This window comes from Carettochelys insculpta, chromosome 6 (genome assembly GCF_033958435.1).
Source record: "Carettochelys insculpta isolate YL-2023 chromosome 6, ASM3395843v1, whole genome shotgun sequence".
In the NCBI taxonomy this organism is placed as follows: domain Eukaryota; kingdom Metazoa; phylum Chordata; order Testudines; family Carettochelyidae; genus Carettochelys; species Carettochelys insculpta.
Genome location: NC_134142.1, coordinates 73,135,529 through 73,159,381, shown reverse-complemented (window position 1 = coordinate 73,159,381; position 23,853 = coordinate 73,135,529). Strand labels below are relative to the sequence as shown.

At 48.8% G+C, this 23,853-nt stretch overlaps 1 protein-coding gene across 1 annotated transcript in view; it reads right to left on the bottom strand.

Moving 5' to 3' along the window:
* Nucleotides 1-1,051: 1,051 nt before the first annotated feature.
* The window catches only part of SYT9 (synaptotagmin 9), a 167,200-nt gene continuing 144,398 nt past the window's right edge, over nt 1,052-23,853 (bottom strand). The window contains exons 4-7 of the mRNA XM_074998905.1: nt 8,139-8,259; nt 5,735-5,906; nt 1,743-1,872; nt 1,052-1,165 (exon numbers count right to left, since the gene is read on the bottom strand). Of these exons, the coding sequence (XP_074855006.1) occupies nt 1,058-1,165; nt 1,743-1,872; nt 5,735-5,906; nt 8,139-8,259 (531 nt within the window). The 3' untranslated portion in view covers nt 1,052-1,057. The remainder of the gene's footprint in view (nt 1,166-1,742; nt 1,873-5,734; nt 5,907-8,138; nt 8,260-23,853) is intronic.

Below are 23,853 nucleotides of genomic sequence, written 5' to 3'. Positions count from 1 at the left end.
CTGTGCTAATAGACATTGTCATGTTGGTTTACAGTGCTTCATGAGGGCTTCGTCAGGCCACTCATGCCTTTTCTTGCCTACAGCTAAGAGCAATGTGCTCTGTTTTCAAGCCCCAGCTCGCTCAGAGCAAAGCACAAGTTTGGCTCTTGCTTGTCATGGAAAGGCATAAAGTGCCACTGATCATGTCTTCAGCTTTTCAGTTCACTGAAAGCTTTGCATGCTAAACTGCGCCACCTTGCTCGGCTGTTTCCAGGTCTTCTGCTCAATTCCTTCAAGCAGTTTCTTGACGCTCAATCATGCAGACTGAACTACAGTGGGACCCATTACTACACATGATCAGTCATAGAGATGTGCTATCATTTTACAGGGGTTTCCTAGTGCCTGCCAGCTGTCTAGTGAAGCCATTTATGGTTGACACCTGTAACTTACCAAACCTGCTATATCACTGTAAGCATCCACAACTGCATGCTAATCAATACAACATACATAGAGAAGCTGCCAACTAATCTTATATCTGCATAAGTTGTGGGTATTACGGCTTGGCTCCTGGCTTGAAATATCAATATGGCAGGCCTTCCCATGCTTCTGCACTGAGGTTCAGCATGCTGGTTGTTAATACGCTCCCATATTTATACCCATAAATTTCTGGAAACGGATGTGAACATACGTTGACATCTGAAGTTAGACAATACATTGAATTATAGGACCAGAAGGGACTTTGAGAAATCACCAAATCCAATCCTCTACACCCATGGCAGGACTAAGTATTAACTATACCATTCCTGATATGTAACCATAAAAGTAATTCCTAGGTAACAACAGAGGCCATTGATACTGTTGTATATGAATATGCTACATTTGCCTAGATCAAAGCTGAACAACGGTAACGTTCAGAAATCAAGATATAGCTGTGTCTGTGATGACGTTTTTGTGTCTCATGAATCAGGATTAGTATTCCCTGGGGAGGGAAGGGAGTGTGGAGCGGGGGAGATAGAAGGATGTCTTTACCCCTCTGGACACTGTGGAATGGCCCCTGCAGAAATAGCTAAGAAAAAGATCAACAGGAATGCCAAATTTCTGCGGAATAGGTTAAAAGGGTGAGGAAGCCTCTTCGGCAGCCATCCATGCGCAGAAGGCCTGCATAACATTTCTGCTGAATAGGGCCCTAAATGAAAACAAAAGAAACATAGGAAGCCAATCATAACTTGAAGAGCTTTTCTGATTGTCTGGTTTCTTATTTTTACATTAGCTAATCTCCAAGGACATGTTGTTATTTTCAGTGAAATCAGACATCCCTTTGGACATGTTAATGGAATGGAAATGAAGTATTACATGAGAGTAAGTCGTATCTTATCTGATCTGTAACTGAAAAAAGAGCCTCACTATTTATTTAATATATTCCTTAACAGCTCTAAACAGATGGATAAGGGTTAGCCCAATATACAGTGAAAGTTACTCAAAGTTTTTTATGTTATAAAAATCATCTTATATATAATGCCTGACTTTTAAGTTCTGTATGTTTTTAGAAGTTTTTTTAAATCCTACTAAAACTGGTAGTAGCTGATTTTACTTCCATGCTACATCAAACTCATTTTAAAAACTGGCATTTCAAAGACCTTTTCTAGGTTTAGTCCAAAAGCATCGGTCTTGCTATTTTGTTCACAAAGATTTTATCTATTTTCTAGTTTCTCATTAAGCGGCTTTCACAATTAAAGTAAATACAAAGGAAATGTAACTCTTACCTCAGCAAGTGGATGCCAATGAGCAATCGGTTTCCGAGGATATGACAGCATTTCATTCCAGTGGTCCCGGCCTAGGCTCTCTGCATCGTTGCCTACTTGACACATTCCAATGACCTCATTGTGACCTACACTGTGAAAATGTGCCAAAATATTTTTTTCTTAAAACTTTACATTTAGAAACAAATGTCATTTAAATTCTTTATGACAGACAATGATCTAAGATGCTGGGAAAATTCGATGAACTACACAATACAAGTTTGAGCTTCAGCCCTATCTTTCTTGCTAACCTATATAATATAGTAAGAATTTTCTCTTTTAGATTATGTAAGTATATACTCTGTGTGGCTGTGGCCACACAGGGCTATGATAATGTGGCACTTGGAGATATGCTAATGAGGCACTAGCATGATTATGCAGTGCTTCATTGACATGATGGTGGCCACGGGTGCTTCAAAACTGCCAGTTTCGAAAGGCAGCTGCCCAGGTAGCGGGGGGCCTTTTGAAATGACCCCGGATTTCAAAATCCCCTTATTCCCATCTGGTTTTGGGGAAAACGGGCTTTCGAAATGAGGGGTCTGTTTCAAAAGCCCCCTGGCTACACGGGCTGCTGCATTTTGAAACCAGCAGTTTTGAAGTGTGAGCAGCTGCCGGTATGCTAATGAGGTGCTGCATATTCATGGTAGCGCCTCATTAGCATATCCTGAAGTGACATATTTTCATAGCCCCTCTGAAAGGAGGGGCTAGTGTGGCCACAGCCTGTATGTGTGTTGATTTTCTATGAAGTAAATTGACACATGGACTTTTATTTGTCTACACTCCCATTTTAACTAACAGAAAATTTCATTAATATTTTCAAAAGGCAAGGATAACTACACATCATTTTTGGTCTGACTTCAGTCCACCCAGAGCATCACACATGCAAAGACTATTATGTGAAATGCGATAGCTGAACAAAGAGGGCACCAATCTCAAATCAATTATTTGCAAATAAAATATACACTCATCCCTCGCTATTTGAGCACAATTGGTTCCCAAATTTCTGCTTGTAGGTGAAAACTCACAAGAACAACACTAAATTCCCATTAAAACACATGTAAAAGTCTCCTATTTGTTCCACGTGCTTGTAACTTGACATAAAACAGCTGAGTTTAGGTACTTTTCTGATGCATTTGAATAGTTTGGCACCAGAAACAGGATGAAGTATATGTATGTAGAGCAGGGATTCCCAACCTATGGGTCGGGACCCAAACATGGGTCACCATAGCCGTGTCTACACATGCACGCTACTTCGAAGTAGCGGCACTAACTTCGAAATAGCGCCCGTCATGGCTACATGCATCGGGCGCTATTTCGAAGTTAACTTCGACGTTAGGCGGCAAGATGTCGAAGTCGCTATCCTCATCAGGAGATGAGGATAGCGCCCTACTTCGACGTTCAACGTCGAAGTAGGGACCGTGTAGTCATTGCACGTCCCGCAACTTTGAAATAGCGGGGTCCGCCATGGCGGCCATCAGCTGAGGGGTTGAGAGACGCTCTCTCTCCAGCCCCTGCGGGGCTCTATGGTCACCGTGGGCAGCAGCCCTTAGCCCAGGGCTTCTGGCTGCTGCTGCGGCAGCTGGGGATCCATGCTGCAGGCACAGGGTCTGCAACCAGTTGTCGGCTCTGTGGATCTTGTGTTGTTTAGTGCAACTGTGTCTGGGAGGGGCCCTTTAAGGGAGCGGCTTGCTGTTGAGTCCTCCCTGTGACCCTGTCTGCAGCTGTGCCTGGCACCCTTATTTCGATGTGTGCTACTTTGGTGTGTAGACGTTCCCTCGCAGCACCTATTTCGATGTGGTGCTGCGCAACGTCGAAGTTGAACATCGATGTTGCCAGCCCTGGAGGACGTGTAGACGTTATTCATCGAAATAAGCTACTTCGATGTAGGCTTCACGTGTAGACGTAGCCCATGAGATTTATTAAGGGCACCAGCTGGGCAGTTCCAAGCTGCATGCGGCTGTTAAAGAAGCCGTTTGAAGTTTCTTAACACTGCTGCCTCAGGCAGATATCTATCACTAGAAATAGCAATTACCTTTCAGCCTAGGTGCTGAAAGCTTAACACTTGAGTTAATTGGTTTTAACAACTGTTACCTGCTGGGAGCAGGAGGGCTGGGGGGAGCCACCCAGCCTAGCAGCCCCAGTGAAGAGGCTGTGGGAGGAGGAGGAGTGTCTAAGGCTGGGGCAATTTAAGGCTGCAGTGGGGTGTGGGAGGAATCTAAGGCTGGAGGCAGGCTAAGACTGCCGGCAGTTTGGGGCTGCTGGGGGTGGGGGGCGCCTGCGGGTCTCCTTGCTCCCTGACCAGGAACCCCACAGCTTGCTCATATTAGCGGGGCAAGTTCACTCACTTAGCGAAGATAGGTGGGTATATGTGTCCCTCGTTTTAGCGAGTACTCATAAGTTAAGTACTTTTTAAATGAGGGATGGGTGTACTGTGGTCCATGTTTTCTGAGGAAATCTGAGGAATTAATGTGACTTGCACAAATGGCCATTTAGGCTATGTCTACACAGCAGAATTATTTCAAAATGGCTGTGTCTACACTAGCCTAAAACTTCGAAATGGCCATGCAAACGGCCATTTTAAAGATTACTAATGAAGCGCTGAAATACATATTCAGCACCTCATTAGCATGCGGGTGGCTGCGGCACTTCAAAATTGCCACTGCTCGCCACTGCGCGGCTCGTCCAGACGGGAGTCCTTTTCAAAAGGACCCCACCAACTTCGAAATCCCCTATCGGCTGATAGGAATAAGGGGATTTTGAAGGTGGTGGGGTCCTTTTGAAAATGACCCCTTTGGCCGAGCCGCACGGTGGCAAGCAGTGGCAATTTCGAAGTGCTGCGGCAGCCCGCATGCTAATGAGGCGCTGAATATGTATTTCAGGGCCTCATTAGTAATCTTCGAAATGGCATGGCCATTTCGAAGTTTTGAGCTAGGGTAGACATAGCCAATAAGTTATTCTGAAAGAGATTTTTCCAAAATAGCGTATTTCCAAAGTGCAGCTACACACAAAATGCATTTTGAAAGAGCGCTCAGCTGTTTTGAAATAGAATGTCTACACACAATAAAGATTATTTTGAAATAGAGCCATTGGACACACTGGCCATGTCTACACTTGGACAAAATTTCAAAAGGGCCATGCTAATGGCCAAATTGGAGAATACTAATGAGACACTGAAATGAATATTCAGCACCTCATTAGCATGCTGCCAGCCACAGCACTTTGAAAGTGCCACATTTTGATCATGCACAGCTCATCTACACAGGGCCCTTTTCGATAGGACCCCACAAACATCGAAATCCCCTTATTCCTATCAGCTGCCCCATTGGCATAACGGTGGCCGCTTGCGATTCAAAAGTGCCACTTCTGAAATGCACACCACCCGTGTAGCTGGGAGCCTTTTGAAAGGACCCTCTGATTTTCAAAAGCCCCTTCTTCCAATTTGGTTTTGGGACGAAGGGGCTTTTGAAATCAGGGGGTCCTTTTGAAAGGCCCCCAGCTACATGGGTAGTGTGTGTTTCAAAACTAGCACTTTTGAATCGTGCGCTGCTGCCATGATGCTAATGAGGTGCTGCTTATTCAGGACAGTGCCTCATTAGCATCTTCTGAAATCCCTCATTAACATGCCCCTTCCGAAAGGAGGGGGTAGTGTACATACGGCCTTATTGTTCAGACTTTGCATTTGGACAGGCAATCATTACAATTCTAGGAAATATGTATACAAATTAGGCATACAAATTTATGGATTTGATTCTATATCTCAAAAACTAAGAAGGAAATTCTGTTTGACGGTACAGAGAATGATAGCCCTCTGCTGAGACCTGCACAACAAAACATTTTTAATGACTCCCATAGACTGAGAGAAAATTCTGAGAACTTGTACCAGCTTTATACAATCTCTTGCCTCATAAAATCTTGCACAATAGATTTGTATTCAGGAACAGCTACAAGTATCTCACCGGTCATAATCCATAACTGCTATTGACAGGTTAATTTGGTCAATGTTTTCCGGAGGGACATCAAAGACTATGGCTTCATTATAAACAGGATTGAGGGTATTCCTCTTGGTGGAAGTTTTCCTCTTCTTTAGCCGCCTTCCTTCACACATTAAAGAAACCTTCACGTAGGGATCTGTTTGAATCAGGAAAAGCAGTTTTGTTGATTGTAAAATAACACAGATGGAAAGCAAATGGAGCAACCTTAATTTATGCCTATATTGATAAACATAATTTATTCATCCATACTGAAATTAGAATCTGAGCTCCTTCAATGATGAAATGCCTGAGAGGCGCTAGCAGGAAAGGTCTTCCTAGCTGAATGACTGAAATGAACAATTAGATGTTCATTCAGGAACCTGGGGTTTTGTATTTTATCTACTCAATGAATGTAAAAGTTTCCATTAACACACAATATGGATCTCCATGTTTGTAACAGTCTGTGTAACTTATTATGTCTATGGCATGACAAGAATCATAGAATCATAGAAGAGTAGGACTGGAAGGGACCTCGAGAGGCCATCGAGTCCAGCCCCCTGCCCCAATGGCAGGACCAAGCATTTTCTAGACCATCCCTGAAAGCCATCTATCTAACCTCTTCTTAAATAGCTCCAGTGATGGAGATTCTACCACCTCCCTTGGCAATTCATTCCAGTGTTTGATCACCCTGACAGTTAGGAACTTTTTCCTAATGTCCAACCTGAACCTCCCCTGCTGCAATTTCAGTCCATTGCCTCTTGTTCTATCCTCAGAGGCAAGGAAGAACAAGTTCCCTCCCTCTGCCTTATGACACCCTTTTAAATACCTGAAAACTGCTATCATGTCCCCCCTCAATCTTCTCTTTTTCAAACTAAACAAGCCCAATTCTTTCAGCCTTTCTTCATAGGTCATGTTCTCTAGACCTTTGATCATTCTCGTTGCTCTCCTCTGGACCCTCTCCAATTTCTCCACATCCTTCCTGAACTGCGGTGCCCAGAACTGGACACAATACTCCAGCTGAGGCCTAACCAGTGCTGAGTAGAGCGGGAGAATGACTTCTCGTGTCTTGTTCATGACACACCTGTTAATGCACCCTAGAATCATGTTTGCCTTTTTCGCAACAGCATCACACTGTTGACTCATATTTAGCTTGTGGTCCACTATAACCCCCAGATCCCTTTCTGCTGTACTCATTCCTAGGCAGTCCTTTCCCATTCTGTATGTGTGACACTGATTATTTCTTCCTAAGTGGAGCACTTTGCATTTGTCCTTATTAAACTTCATCCTGTTTACCTCAGCCCATTTCCCCAGTTTATCCAGATCCTTTTGAATTATGACCCTGTCCTCCAAAGAAGTTGCAACCCCTCCCAGCTTGGTATCATCTGCAAACTTAATAAGTGTACTTTCTATGTCAATATCTAAATCGTTAATGAAGATATTGAACAGAACCGGTCCTAAAACAGACCCCCGCGGAACCCCACTAGTTACACTTTTCCAGCCGGATTGAAAACCATTAATAACTACTCTCTGGGTACGGTTATCCAGCCAGTTTGTTCACCCACCTTATAGTAGCCCCATCTAAGTTGTATTTGCATAGTTTATTGATAAGTATATTATGTGAGACCGTGTCAAATGCTTTACTGAAGTCTAAGTATACCACATCCACCGCTTCTCCCTTATCCACAAGACTCGTTATTCTATCAAAGAAAGCTATTAGATTGGTTTGACATGATCTGTTTTTAACAAAGCCATGCTGGCTGTTCCCTAGCACCTTACCACCTTCCAAATGCTTGCAGATGATTTCTGCAAGAACCCAGATGCAATCAATGCTTGCTGATATGAAGTTACCGGTTCAACCTCTGCAGTCTGATCTGGCATCCCTGTGGGCTGGAGCACTCGTGGGGAAAAGCTGAGCCGTGCATTCAGCAATGGCGACTGGTGAGGCGGGTTCCAGGGTGGCATTGGCCACATACCCTTTCTGTCTCCATGCAAGCCCATCCCCTACCCACCCTTGCTTCTCCCACCCCTGTCCTGCAGCAGCACTGACAGTCAAGAGGGAGATGCGCACTGGGGAACGATGGTGGTGCAAGTGACCCCTTGTGCACCCTCACGCATCATCTCTGGCACTCAGCAACTCCTCCCCTTGTCCTCCCAAAGCTTCTAGGCTACAAGAAGCATCTGTCAACAGAAGTTACTGTAAAAGAGATCTTCCAGCAAGACTTCTGTTGACAGATCACATCCACACACAAAAGGGGATAATAAAAATCAAATGACTCCAGAAACTGGGGCTTTAAGAAAAACATCAAGTATCAGAAGAGTTGGAAACACTGCACCATTTCTTTAGTTCAAGGGGGAGAAGGTGAACTTGTTGAGCATGAAAACTTCCTACCTGATGCTCCAGTTATGTCCATTGCCTTTAAATTCCTAGCTTTTATTATGGTAATAGTTAATCTACCAGCTGTTGGCAGGTAGCAGAGTGAGAACATCAAGTCACCAAGATCCACATTGTCCTGTTTAAAAAAAAAAAAAAGTCTGTGAAATAATAGTAAAACACACACACTCTTTCTCAGCCTAGAAAGGCACACAGTAACTAATGATCAAAACAAAAAGCAGTCAAGTAGCACTTTAAAGACTAGCAAAATAGTTTATTAGGTGAGGTTTCATGGGACAGACGCACTTCTTCAGACCATAGCCAGACCAGAACAGACTCAATATTTAAGGCACAGAGAACCAAAAACAGTAAGCAAGGAGGACAAATCAGAAAAAGATAATCAAGGTGAGCAAATCAGAGAGTGGAGGGGTGGGGGGGAAGGTCAAGAATTAGATTGAGCCAAGTATGCAGACGAGCCCCTATAGTGACTCACAAAGTTCCCATCATGATTTAAACCATGTGTTAATGTGCCGAATTTGAATATAAAAGCCAGCTCAGCTGTTTCCCTTTCCAGAATGGTGTGATAATTCCTTTTCAGTAACACACATACTTTTAGGTCATTGACAGAATGCCCCATTCCATTAAAATGTTGACTAACTGGTTTGTGGATCTGGAGTGTTTTGATGTCTGTTTTGTGCCCATTGACCCTTTGTCTAAGGGAGTTAGAAGTCTGTCCAACATACAAAGCATCTGGGCATTGTTGGCACATGATGGCATATACGATGTTAGTAGAGGAGCATGAGAAAGTGCCCGTGATTCTGTGAGTAACCTGGATAGGTCCAGTGATGGTATTTCCAGAGAAGATATGTGGACAAAGCTGGCAGCAGGCTTTGTTGCAGGGAAAGGTTCCAGGACTGGTGTTCCTGGAGTATAGACTGTGGCTGTTAGTGAGGATCCTCATGAGGTTGGGAGGTTCTCTGTAGGAGAGAACAGGCATGTCACCCAGGGCTGTCTGGAGTGTGGCATCCTGATTAAGGATAGGTTGTAGGTCTTTAATAATTCGTTGCAGTGGTCTGAGTTGGGGGCTGTAGGTGATGACCAGTGGTGTTCTGTTCTTGGCTTTTTTGGGCCGATCTTGGAGTAGCTGGTCTCTGGTTATTCGTCTGGCCCTGTCGATTTGTTTTTTTACTTCTCCTGGTGGGTAATTCAGGTTTATGAATATTTGGTAAAGTTCTTGTAGTTTTTGGTCTCTGTCAGTTGGATCACAGCAAATGTGATTATACCTAAGAGCTTGACTGTAAACAATGGATCTAGTCACGTGTGCAGAATGGAAACTAGAAGGGTGTAGATAAGTATAGCGATCAGTAGGTTTTCGGTACAGTGTGGCACTGATCACGCCATCCTTGATTAGTACTGTAGTGTCCAGGAAATGTATCTCTTGCATGTTGTAATCGAGGCATAAGTTGATGGTAGGGTGTAGATTGTTAAAGTCTCTGTGGAATTCTTCTAGAGCCTCTGTACCATGGGTCCAAATCATAAAGATGTCATCAATGTATCTTAAGTAGAGGAGTGGTAATAGGGGACGAGAGCTGAGGAATCGTTGTTCCAGGTCAGCCATAAATATATTAGCATATTGTGGGGCCATGCGGGTGCCCATAGCAGTTCCACTAATCTGGAGGTATAAATTGTCCCCAAAATGGAAATGATTGTGTGTGAGAACAAAGTTACAGAGGTCAGACACCAGATTGGCTGTGGTGGCATCAGGGATGGTATTCCTGATTGCTTGTAATCTGTCTTTATGTGGAATATTAGTGTACAGAGCCTCTACATCCATTGTGGCAAGGATGGCATTATCAGGAACTTTTCCGATGTTTTGTAATTTCCTCAGGAAGTCGGTGGTATCTCGGATATAGCTGGGAGCGTTGGTGGCATAGGGTTTGAGGAGGGAGTCCATGTAACTGGATAGTCCGGTGGTAAGGGTGCCAATACCTGAAATGATAGGGCATCCAGGGTTTCCAGGTTTGTGGATTTTGGGAAGTAAATAGAATAATCCAGGCTGTGGCTCAGATGGTGTGTCTGAGTTAATGAGGTCCCGAGTAGCAGCAGGGAGTTCCTTCAGTAGTTGTTGTAATTTCCTTTGGAATTGCAAAGTGGGATCAGCAGAGAGAGGTCTGTAAAATGTGGTGTTGGAGAGTTGTCTGGCTGCCTCGTGTTCATAGTCTGATTTATTCAGGATGGCAACAGCACCCCTTTTGTCAGCTGGTTTGATTATGATGTCTGGGTTATTTTTGAGACTCTGGACAGCATGGCGTTCAGCATAGTTGAGATTGTGTCTCATTTGGCATTGTTTGTGTATAATGTCAGCCTGAGCATGGTTGCGGAAGCACTGTACGTAGAAGTCCAGACTTTCACTACGACCCTCACGGGGAGTCCACATAGAGTTCTTCTTCTTTTGTTGTTGGTAGGGGGGGGTCAAGAGAGTCAGACTGTTGTTCATAGGTGTGCTGGAAAAAATTCCTTTAGACGGAGGCAGTGAAAAAAGGCTTCAAGGTCACCACAGAATTGTATTAAGTTCGTGGAGGAGGTAGGGCACAAGGAAAGACCCCAGGATAAGAGAGACTCCTTTGCTGGGCTGAGTTGGTAGTTTGAAAGGTTAACAGTGTTGTTGGTCGAGCTACTGTTATTGTGGTTGAAGTATCCTGATTTTTTGTTTTGATAGTATTTTTTGTTTTGATAGTGTATAGACTAGCACGGCTTCCTCTCTGTTACTAGTAACTAATGATGAAGTATGTGTTTTCAGTTTTAGTTTTTGCAGAGAAAGCTCAATTCTCAACAGCAAGGCACACAGCAGGAAAAGTAATCACTGTATGCAGAGATCTGCCCTAGCTGCTCTGTGGGGGCAGTGTTCTGGCATAAACAGTACAATGGCAGTAGTGAGACAGGAGTGGTAAGAACCGGGCTAGGTACCTGGAGATCTTTGTTTATTACTGACTTGCTGTATGGATGTTGAACAAGCCTCTGAAGCAATTTGTGCTTAAACTTAAATTTGGCGCCTTACCGGAAATTCACTGTAACAGGCTCCATGGGAGGAACAGAAAATGGGCAAAGTTAAGACGAGGCTTCATACAATTGCCCAGGCCAAACACTGCAGTGGGGAAGGTTAGTAGAAGGAACGTCATCCGGGGTTATAATAATGTGGAGCTGGAGGGAATGCAACTCTCCCTCTACTAAAAGCACAAGGAGACCTTGTCACCCCATGGTTTCCAGAAGCAGTGGCCCCAGACATCCACCCCCCTTAGCTGGTACACTGGCTGCATTCCTTTCCTGTTTCAAGTCACAGAATACCACCTGTATTTCAGAAAGGCAACGAATAAGAAGTGCCCCAGGCCCCAGAATGTAAATATTAGTGAATAAACTCTATTTTCTCAACCTAATCATAAAAGCTACATCTACACGTGTATGCTACATCGAAATAGCTGTCTGCAGAGCCACAGGCACGCACACCCCGTGGAAGCAGCATGGACCCCCAGCAGCAGCAGCCAGAGGCCCACACACCCGCCCCTGCAGGAGCAGTGGTTGCCCTGCTCAGTGCCATGCAGGAGGCAGCTGACCATCTTTTATTTCAGGAAGATGAGCTGTCCTCGGGGGATGAGGAAGCAGCCCCAGACCTTGCTGCCCTCCGAGTCCCCCCCACCCGCCGTACACGCCGCCGGCTGTGGAGATACCCCATGAGCATGGACTGGTGGGAGCGGTTGGTGCTCGATGGGTGGGACAATGACCGCTGGCTCCGGAACTTCAGAATGAGCTGGCAGACATTCCTGGAGCTCTGCCAGTGGCTCACCCACGCCCTACAGCACCAGGACAGCCGCATGCGACGTGCCCTCACCGTAGAGAAACGGATTGGCATCACTGTCTGGAAGCTGGCCACTCCAGACAGCTACCGATCCGTAGGGCAGCAGTTTGGCGTGGGCAAGGCCACCGTCGGGGCTGTCCTCATGGAGGTAAGAGGACCCAGGGGGAGGGGGGAGAGCCCAGGGGTGAGTCTGGGGGAGAGCCCGGGGGGGAGCCCTGGGGGGGATGGGGGGAGCCAGGGGGGGAGCCCTGGGAGGGATGGGGGGCCGAGGGGGAGGGCCAGACACACCGTGCACACCCCTCACCGGTGCTCTCTCATGTCCTTCCTCTGCAGGTTGTCCGCGCAATCAATGCCCTGCTCCTCCGCAGGCTCATGTGGCTTGGGGAACCGGATGCTGCCATCGCGGGGTTTGCCAGCCTGGCTTCCCAAATTGCTTTGGGGCTCTGGATGGGACCCATATCCCCATCCATGCCCCGGTGCACAGCGGAGGACTGTTCCTCAATAGGAAGGGATACCATTCCATGGTCCTCCAGGCCTTGGTGGACAGCCGGTGCCGCCTCTTGGACATTTATGTTGGGTGGCCTGGCAGCACCCACGACGCCCGGGTGTTCAGAAATTCAGGCCTGTGCCGCCGGCTGGAGGCGGGGACCTACATCCCCCAGTGGGAGATCCCTGTGGGGGACACCACCATGCCCCTCTGTGTCGTCGCAGACGTGGCGTACCCCCTCCGGACCTGGCTCATGCACCCTTACACGGGCCATGTTACAGCCAGACAGGAGCAGTTCAACACGTGCTTGAACTATGCGCGCCAGGTGGTCGAGCGCACTTTTGGCTGCCTCAAAGGGCGCTGGAGGTGTCTCCTCACCTGCCTTGATGCAGGGCTCACCAACATCCCCCAGGTTGTGGGCACATGCAGTGCACTCCACAACCTGGTGGAGAGCAAGGGAGAGGCCTTCTTCCAGGTCTGGGCTGTGGAGGCTGGCAAGGCCGACGTCCAGCCACCTGCTGCCCCCAGTCGCCAGGTCGACCCTGAGGGGATCTGGGTCCAGGAGGCCCTGAGAGCCCATTTTGACCAGGCTGCGGGGTGAACGCTGGCAGGGCCAGCTGTGGGTGAGCCACCCACTGCACCCCCCCATCCACCACAACACTCCCTGCCCCCACGCCCACACCACAGAGAACCCGAGAGCACCCCCCCCCACACTTCTGTACAATAAAAAAATGGAATTTTTTAAAACCAAACCCTGCAACCCTTTGTTATTATTAATAATATGAAAACAGAACAATAAGGGGGGGAACTATGTACATGGGGGGGCAGTTACAAAACAGGGGTAGAACAAAAACTATTTACACCAACATGGGGGGAATAAGTCCAAAGGAGGGGGCTTTGGGGGGCAACGTCCTCAGCCATGCACCCCTATTGTCCTGCGCCTGGTGTTGGGGGGCGCGACCCCCGTCTCGGCCAGAGGCCTGGTCGAGGCTGCGTGGGGGCCGGGAGAACCGGCAGATACAGCCAGGCAGTGTCCGGAAGCCCATGGTCCCCCTCGGTGGCAGGCCCCAGGACGGCCGATGGTGGAGGGACGGCAGGCGGAGCGGCGGCTGGAGCAGCGGGTGGAGTGGCGGGGGGGCCAAGTGCTGCGCGATGGCATCGAACGTGCGCATGAAGGCCCTCCAAGCCTCCTGGTGCCAGGCCAGTGCTCGCTCCTGCAGGTGGAGCCGCTGCTCCTCCACCTGCAGACGCCGCTTGGACACCTCCAGCTGACGCCGGAGGGTGGCGAGCAGCTGGGGGTCCATGGACGGCCGCAGATGGCCCCGCCGCTGTCAGGCTCGTCCTGGGGCTGGTCCGTGCTCCGCCGAGGGGCTGGCCTGGTGGGATGGCCCCGGTGGGCTCTCCGGGACGACAGACGCTGCGCTGGTGCTCTCCAGGCCCTCCGATGGTGCAGCTGCGGACCAGAGGGGTGAAGAAGAGTGGAGACAGCTGTTAGTCTGGGCCCTGACCTGTGGCCCTTGTCCCCCCACCCCTCTGCTGCTGGTTCCCCATCCCCGTCCCCCAGAGATGCTGCTGCTGCTGCTGATGGGTGTCCAACCCCCCCCCGGGGGACCCTAGGTTCCGCTCCCCCCAGCCCCAGGGATGGGGCATGATGCTGCCCTGCTGGGGGGCAGGGGCTGATGGACTCTTCTGAGGGACATGCCACTACTGTCCTCGGGGCCCTGGTCATCTGGGTGCGTGGAGGGCCCTGGTCGTGTCTCTTGTCCCCGCCCCTTAACCCCGGGGGTGTGCACCAGGAAGGTACATACCTGACGCTCTGCTCCCACGGTCGGGGGACACCCATCGGGCAGACGCCCTGCTGGAGCTGCGGGAGGGGAGGTCAATCTGGAGCCCCCCGTCGCTCCTCCTCCTCCTTCGGTGTCCCAGGGTGGGCTCCTGGGGGGGCCCCTGGGGTGCAGGGCTGGCCTCTGGGGCATACTCCATCTCCGGGGCCTGCTGGGGCTCGTCAGCCAATGTGTCAAGGGTGGCTGGGGGGGGGAGGTGTACCGGGGGCCCAGGATTTCCCTGAGCTCCCTGTAAAAGGGGCAAGCGGCGGGGGCGGCCCCAGATCGGCTGGCCGCGTCCCGGGCCCAGATGTAACCCTGCCGCAGCTCCTTCACCTTATTCCTGATGTGGTCAGGAGTGCGGGCAGGGTGACCCCAGGCAGCCAGGCCCTCGGCCAGCCGAGCGTTCCGCCCCTTGCTCCCCATTACCTGGAGCAGCCGCGTTCCGCCTCTTGCTCCCCATTACCTGGAGCACCTCCTCCTTGCCCCAGAGCCCCAGCAGGTCCCGGATCTCGGCCTCCGTCCAGGAGGGGCCCCGCTGCCTCTTCCCCCTCTGGCTGGCAGGCTGGGAGCCCTGGGTCCCCTTGGGGGGATACCCTGTGGGTGCCTGGGGGGCTGGCTGGCTGCCATGGGGTGCAGGATGGTGGGTTGGGGCTGCAGAGGGACGTGCAGGCTGGGCACGTGGCTGTGCTGCTGCCTGCATGAGCTCTCAGCTTCCTGCACAGGAAATAAGGGGGTGGGGAGCTTTAAGGGGCTGCTGTACGTGGAGACCATAGAGCTCAGGGGCTGGAGAGAGAGTCTCTCAACCCCTCAGCTGATGGCCACCATGGAGGACCCCGCTATTTCGATGTTGCAGGACGCGGATCGTCTACACGTACCCGACTTGGAAGTTCAATGTCGAAGTAGGGCGCTATTCCCATCTCCTGATGAGGATAGCGACTTCGATGTCTCGCCGCCTTACGTAGATTTCAACTTTGAAATAGTGCTCACTGTGTGTAGACACAGCAGGCACTATTTCAAAGTTGGCACGGCTACTTTGAAATAGCCGGCTAGTGTAGGTGCGGCTAAAGGGAAAAAATGGTAATTTGTTTTATCTAGCCAAATGCTTCACCTATTTTGGACTAGCCTGCCAATATTAGAAGCTTTTCAGTGATGGATGATGTGGTAGAGCATGTTGTAAGGCACGCCTGTTTACACAGCTTTTGCCTTAGGGAGTGGGAAGAGGTGGTGAAGTGATAGTTCTTTCTGGCTGCTTCTTTCATTGTTTGCTTTTTGGTTTGGTTAGTTGGTTGGTTTGTTTCTGAGGGAGACTTTCATTAATTGACAACGTACTAATTTAGATGACCATCATTTGTGATGGTAAGAATCTGCAGGCGTTGTGATAGGTGCATTTTCTAATCTGGAGGAGGAGAACAGATTTTGGAGACAAAAGGTAGGGAATTTACTTTTTAACTCTTTGTAGTAGATTGGACTTAAGGCAGCTTTCCTGAGAGAGAGTGGGTAAAAATGGTCTATATTGTTTTGCAAAATACTGTTGTGCATGAATTGATAAACATTCTTTGGCACTAGCAGATAAATGTGTTTTGTAACTTGAGTGGGATCTGTGAAGAACCTCAAAAAGGATTCTTAACATTTTACTTATTATTTCCATTCCATTAAGTTTTTAACTTGTCTGGAAATGGAAATGCTTTTTGTCCATTATAAAGTTTTGGTATCAGTTTATGCAGATGACAAACAGTCACACATAGCAGTTCAGGTCTCTTGAATTCCAGTCCTGTGACCTATACACTACTTACACTGCCCTCTTCTTTCCTTTTTCCCTTCATGCTATGACCCCTTCTTCTGCCTGGGACTGGATTTGCATCTACTGCCAAGGCTCGTTAGCTCTTTAACTGGTAATAGCTGACCTTTCAGAAATAACACGTGGACAGACAAGAACTAGTTAAGACACTCTAGGCAGCACAGTTTGACCTTCTACTACAGGTTGAAACCTTTCTAATCTGGCAACATTCATTGTCCGGCATGATTTTAGTTAGCCAGACGCCCACTTACCATGGGTGTGGCCAAGTTTCCCGAGGTTCCATTGAGTTTGTTTTTTGCCACTAGTCCTGGCTCTCAGTGCTCTGTGCTGTTATTCAGCTGTAATTTACTGCTAAATGTCTTCTAAGAGCCCAGTAAGCAGTGGAAGTGTTGGTAATGCTGCTAGACAACACTGACCTCCTGTGGTTCAGCAAATTCTCTCATTCAGCACCAGTCAGTTCCCAATAATGCAAGACTAGAGAGGTTCAACCTGTAATGGAATCCTCCTTATCATTTGCTTTATATACTCCCATTGGTATCAGCAATCCAGATATCTTCATTATTGGCAGAAGATGTAAATACCGTGGATCAGTTGTTTGCAGTGACTGTGAAGCAAACAAAGGGCATGGCACCGCTGCAAGATGTCTCTGGTGACTCAGAATGTATAATGTCTCCAAACAGTTCACATATGGAAATAGACTCCTGCCACACTCTTCGTAGGGTGACCGTGTCTCCCTGTCCCAAATATGGGACAGGGAGATATGGCTGGGAAGGAGGCAGCAGCCGCCAGCCCTCCCTGGCAGACCAGGGAAGCAGCAGCTGCTGGAGCTCCCAGAGCCCCAGGAGAGTGGCAGGGACATGGCAGCTGCCCATGCTCCCCCAGCTTCCCCAAGTCTCGGGGAATTGTGTCCTGCTGGAAGAGCTCAGCGGGGAGGGCTCAAATGTGGGACAAGCTGTCCTTTTTAAAAATAAGTACAGACACCTTTTCTTGCGTCCCAAATATGGGACCGTCCTGCCTAATATGGGATGGGTGGTCATCCTAACTCTGTGTGTCACTGACTCATACTGGCCGCTGGAAGATGAATGTGATGTTTGACAAGGAGCCCTAAGGACTATAAGTGGTGTCACCACAATCAGAGGATATGCTCTTTAGCTGAAATCTGCACTCAGCTCTGCGTGAGATGTCTGCTCTGTGAAATTTCACTGATGAGCAGTTGGATGTGATTACTTTCTGATTGAGAAATTTTCCCTCAGTGATATCCTGTGCTGCTGCATCTTCTGATTCTGGACAAAATGTTTCAAGAGATTGGCTGGAAGTTTCCCAGGTCCATGGGAATTCTGCGTGATACATTTTTTCCTCCTGTGATGCAAACTACATAACTGCTTGAAGGAGAGAATTCCATCATCAATTTGCTGCAGTTAGTGACACTTTTTTTTTGTCTGTATTCTTTGCGAACTGGCTCCTATGAACCAAAAGAAGGATCATCTCTATCCCTGTTATCCTTATCAAATAGCCCATGAGCTGGCAGGAGAATCTGGCACACTTACAAAAAATCTAATTTGTCCATGAATGCCACAAAAAAGCCCCCTCACTTGTTTGTTTAGTCACAGACAGGCGTTCCTCTACTCTTTCAATCACAGCAATGTCATTCTATGATCAACACTTGTATTTTGTTAAGTGGCTCTATAATTCATTATTTTGTTACTGTCACTGGCTACGTCTACACGTGCCCCAAACTTCGAAATGGCCATGCAAATGGCCATTTCGAAGTTTACTAATGAAGCGCTGAAATGCATATTCAGCGCTTCATTAGCATGCGGGCGGCAGCGGTGCTTCGAAATTGATGCGCCTTGCCGCCGTGCAGCGCGTCCAGACGGGGCTCCTTTTCGAAAGGGCCCCGCCTACTTCGAAGTCCCCTTATTCCCATGAGCTCATGGGAATAAGGAGACTTCGAAGAAGGTGGCGTCCTTTCGAAAAGGAGCCCCGTCTGGACGTGCCGCGTGGCGGCAAGGCGCGTCAATTTCAAAGCACCGCTGCCGCCCGCATGCTAATGAAGCGCTGAATATGCATTTCAGCGCTTCATTAGTAAACTTCGAAATGGCCATTTGCATGGCCATTTCGAAGTTTGGGGCACGTGTAGACACGGCCACTGTGTTTTGTAAACAGCAAGGCCCCCAGCACCCACAATTTCCCTATTTTCTCTGGCTGTGGCCACACTTGGCCAAAACTTCAAAATGGCCATGCAAATGGCCATTTCGAAGATTACTAATGAGGCGCTGAATTGAATATTCAATATTGAATATTTAGTGCCTCATTAGCATTAGGACGCTTCCGGCTCACGGCTTGGCGCGGCTACACAGGGGTCCTTTCGTTAGGACCCTGCACTTTTCAAAATCCCCTTATTCCCCTCCGCTGAGAGGAATGAGGGGATTTAGAAAGGTGTGGGGTCCTTTTGAAAAGGACCCCCATGTAGCTATGCTGTGCCGTGGGCGTTTGAAAGTGGCGCTTTTGAAGTGCTGTGGCCAGAAGCATCCTAATGCTAATGAGGCACTGAATATTCAATTCAGCGCCTCATTAGTAATCTCTGAAATGGCCATTTGCATGGCCATTTATAAGTTTTGGCCAAGTGTGGCCATCGCCTCTGACTTTACCAACCTACCTGATGCTTTCAAAACATCAAAACCTAGCAAGAAGAAAATACCTTCTCAATAAGATACTATGAAGCAGTTTTGAATGTGAAAACTTCTCAGAAAAAAATACACTTAGCAATTCAGTATGTTCTTCTTACAACTAGCATAGATATCAATAATGAATCAATAATTTTAGTGGCCAAAAGCAAAATTTCTGCAACTAAATTAAATATATTTTCCACTTTTGTAAAGAGTAGTCACGGCAGATAGAGCTGTGGATGAATAAAAACAATGGATATGTTTCAGTGGTATTCACAACCTGTTTGGTTTGTTTTCTCCTATCATTTGTAAACACAACATATCTCAGGAGAATAGTCATAGAAAGTGAAAACCTGGCTTGTACTCATGAGCATATGTTTACTGGAGATTTCCAGACAGAAGAGTTGACATAGTCACCTATAAATGTCTTCATACCACAATCATGATTGAAACAATCTTCAAACCAAGAAATGATACTGGCACATATTCAGGGTAACTGCATCTTTGACTCCCTCTATAGTCTGGTTAACGAATGTCATGTCAGGCCTCTATCACCTGTGTGGGTGGCACTCCAGGTCCTGGTCTCTCCACACTAGGATTTTAGGCTGCAGCTGCCTGCACTTGCCCTGTGATTATCAAAAGCAAATTCTGATTGATGTCTAGCCTGGTTTTTTGCTTGTCCTCTGAGAGCTATGAACAGGGTCGCCAGGGATCACACGGCTCTTCCAAAGCAGAAAAAATTTATGTAAGAACAAAAGTGTACAGAGAAAACATATCAAATGGTCTAAATGGAACAAAAGTTCCCAAAGTTACCCGTCAGCCCTATGGGGTCCCTGTAAGGCTCAGATTCTCACAACCCTTCAGATGGGTTTGACCCGCCCCTGGATTAAAAGTCATGTCCATGTATTGAATCAAACTAAAGTCCCCTGTGGCTGTTCCCCCAACCCCTTTATAGCCCAAGTTCTTTCTTGTCTCCTATGTCTCTTGGAACATGGCCTGCACACCTATATATAGCCCAGCATAGGAGTGATACTTCTCAGAGCTGCTTATGGTCCACAGAGATTGCAGTAATTACCCTCCCCACACACAGAGACAGTTTTTAGTTTCTGAAGGAACTGTGGTGTAGAACATAGTCCCTGGTCCACAGTGATAAATATAACGTGCATAAAATTAATACAATAGTCCCCAAATATACTGCTTGTGGCTGCAATATCTGGCCGATACCGTGTGACCTACCACATGGTACCAACTGCTAAATACACACCAAGGGAACAATCAGTGAATAAACCATAAGATGAAAATACAATGTTCAGACAACCCAGCGTGTGGGTTGTTCATGAGAAGAAAAAAATGGGATAAATGTAAAGAATAAATGATTTTCTACAAAGGAAAGAACAAGTAATATAAAGCTTTTAGATTACAAATATTGTGAAGGAGCAGCGCTGTTTAAGAGGTAAGAAACTACCCTGAGTGTACTTAAGGAAATTATCCTAGAAATATTTATCTGCAAGCTATACAAATTTTCCCACATTTGATAAGAGCTCTTAAACTACAAAATTATATATTTTGAATCAAACAGCCTCAGGAACAAAGAGAGCTGGTAAAGATTTTTTTTTTTAAATTGCAAAATGTCAATGATTATTTTTAATGTTGGCAAAAAAACAGTGAAAAAAATCAATGTTTTTACTTTGTGAGGGTGGTAAAAAAAATTCTTACTGTGCAGAAAACCTCAAGCAAAATTACATGATAGACGTTCTTAGTACTATGAGAATGCAAACAATAATTTAATTCTAAATAGTTTAAATTACAATTTTTTGCATTTTCAATTCTTTAAATATGAAGACCTTAAAGCAGTTTTACAAATGTGAACCAAGCCTTAGAATGAACTAACATGCCCTTGCACACTCATAATCACACACCCATCAAGTCACTCATGACTCTTGGGCTACGTCTACACGTGCAGCCAACATCGAAATAGTCTATTTCGATGAATAACGTCTACACGTCCTCCAGGGCCGGCAACGTTGATGTTCAACTTCGACGTTGCTCAGCCCAACATCGAAATAGGCGCAGCGAGGGAACGTCTACACGTCAAAGTAGCACACATTGAAATAGGGATGCCAGGCACAGCTGCAGACAGGGTCACAGGGCGGACTCAACAGCAAGCCGCTCCCTTAAAGGGCCCCTCCCAGACACAGTTGCACTAAACAACACAAGATACACAGAGCCGACAACTGGTTGCAGACTCTGTGCCTGCAGCATAGATCCACAGAAGCAGCCAGAAGCCCTGGGCTAAGGGCTGCTGCCCACGGTGACCATAGAGCCCCGCAGGGGCTGGAGAGAGAGCATCTCTCAACCCCCCAGCTGATGGCCACCATGGAGGACCCGGCAATTTCGACGTTGTGGGACGCGGATTGTCTACACGGTCCCTACTTCGACGTTGAACGTCGAAGTAGGGCGCTATTCCTATCTCCTCATGAGGTTAGCGACTTCGACGTCTCGCCGCCTAACATCGAAGTTAACTTCGAAATAGCGCCCGACGCGTGTAGACGCGACGGGCGCTATTTCGAAGTTGGTGCCGCTACTTCAAAGTAGCGTGCACGTGTAGACACAGCTTTGTGGTCTTTTCAGGCTTGAAACGAAACAAAAATTCGAAACCTTGTCAATGAAAACAAGCTACTCATAGGTTGCAGATAATACTTCTGCCCCTGAAACAGCTTGCCAGTGTGTGTATGTATACTGAAAGACTGTGTCCTCGCTACAGAGTTTTATTGACAAAAGCGGCCTTCTGGTGACAAAACTCAGGGAGCATCCACGCTACAAACGTGTTCTGTCGAGAAACTGTCGACAGAACACAGCAGTTTCCTCAACAGAGTTCGGTTGGTTCTGTTTGAGGCATAATGCTTCTGTTAACAGATTCTGTCAAGAAATAGGGTAGATGCTCCAGGGGCCGGGGGGAAAGAGGGCTTCTATCGACAGAGGAGTCCTTCATGGCATTGGCCACCTGGAGTTGGGAGATACTCTGTCCACTGCAAGCAGAGCTCTATGCTCTGCCCCTCCAGCCACCCTTAAAGATACAAGAGTCTTGGAAACCCTGCACCAGGAAGTAGGAAGTGTTAGAGCAGCCCAGCCAGCATGCAGCCTGCTCACAGCGTGAAGCCTGCTCACAGCAGCCCCCCCACAGCTGGCACAGGTGAATGGCTGCCTCCCACACCAGCGGGCACATCCCCCGCCCCTCCAGGGAGTGGGAAGAGGAGCACCAGGGCACACCCGCAGCCAGGAAAAGGAATGCCTCGTCCTGGACAGACCCCGAAGTCAGGGACCTGCTCAGCCTTTGGGCTGAAGAAACTGTGGTGCTCCATCTGGTACCTAAAAGGAACAACACCCTGGGCTACAGCCATGTTGCAACAGCTCTGGCAGCCTGAGGACACCCCTCCCAAACCACGGAGCAGGTCCAGGTGAAAATTAAGGAGCTGTGGCAGGGCTATACCTGGGTCTAGGACGAAGGTTGCGGGTGAGGTGCACAACAGTCTAGCTGCCCCTACATGAGCTACCTAAGCTGCTCTGGGCGGAGGACACCTCCCTCCCAATGAGCCCCCGCACACATCCGTGGAGGCCCCCACCCCGGAGCTGGAGTCCCACCAGAGGGAGCAGCAGCTGGATGAAGAGGGCGCCCTCGTCATCAGCCTGGAATCAGGCCCCTTCTCCAGCGCCTCCAAGGCTTCGGCTGCCCTTTCTGAGGTACCTGCCGGTGAATACCCCACAGAGCAGGGGTGGTGAGTGAGGGAGGGGCATGCTGGGATCCCCACTGGGCCAGTGCAGCCTGGATGCCACCCTGTGAGCGAGGCACCTGCACACGTGTGCAAGGCACCATGTTCCACCCAGTCTGACAGTGCAGCTGCAGGGCACAGGCACCAGCCCACTGCCAGCCGCACCTGAGGCTGACAGGGCCCCTAGGTCCCTGGGGGAGGGGGAAGCTGCCAGCCCCTAACACAGCTGGGGGGTGGGGCAGGCACATGGGCAAGGGCCTGAGCCCAGACACACCACTGGGGACTGCAACCCTCCGCTCGCAGACATGCCTGTAGGACATAGGCAACACCTGCACCCATGACAGCGCCTTGAGCTGCAGGGGTGAGGGGCAAAGAGGCACCAGGGCCATGTGGCGGGACGGACTCACTGCTGATATAATGCAGCAGTGGCTGGGGGATGATGAGGCACAGTGGGCAAGGGACTGGGACTGGCAGGTGCCCGCCCTCCCTCCACCCCCTAACCTCCCACCACTGCTCCCTCTCCCCCTGTCCTTCTCCCACTGGGTCTTCCCCCAGCCGTCCTGGACCTCGCCCGACGGATCCTGTCCTCGGCCACCCCCCATGCCTCCCAGGTCCCGCTCCCTCCACTGAGCCTGACTCCTCTATCTCCCAGGTCCCCACAGAAAAGCCTGACCCTGCCACGGCCCCTTCCCTGCCACACCTCCCTGTACCACTGGCCCCGATGTGGACCCTGAACCCACACTGGGAGTGGATCCCACGGCTGAGGCCACTCGGGATTCTGCTCTCCTGCAGAGTCACGGCCTCCCCACCCCCTTCCTAGACTGAGGTCCACCACCCCGTCCCAAGGCCTGAGCACACTGTACATAGTTAAGCTTCCTTGCACTTTGTAAATAGCTCTTGTTCATGGTTCTCTGCACGCATGTTCATCTGCTAAAAGTTACAGTTTATTTGTTCACAACCCCCATGTCTCTTCTTACTGGGGAGGCTGTGAAGGGATGGGTGGGCAATGGTAGGGCCCCAGATGGGGAAGGAGTGGGGCAGCGGTCCTGAAACCCCCACAGCGGGCGCCACAGGGGGCAGGTTAATGCAGTCCCCTGGTGAATCTCTCCCTCAGGGCCTCCCAGATCTGCAGCTCGTCTCAGTGGGCCTGGCGGATGGGGGCAGAGCCCAGCTCCTCATAGGCGCGGCTGCTGGATGGGCCCCTTGGCAGGAGAAGGGCAACCCGTTCCCATCCAGAAGGCTGGGGAAGGTGCAGCACGCCCCCACAACTCAGGATACGTTGCCCTCCCTCCACGTCCAGGCACATCCTTAAGCGTCAAAAACGAGACTT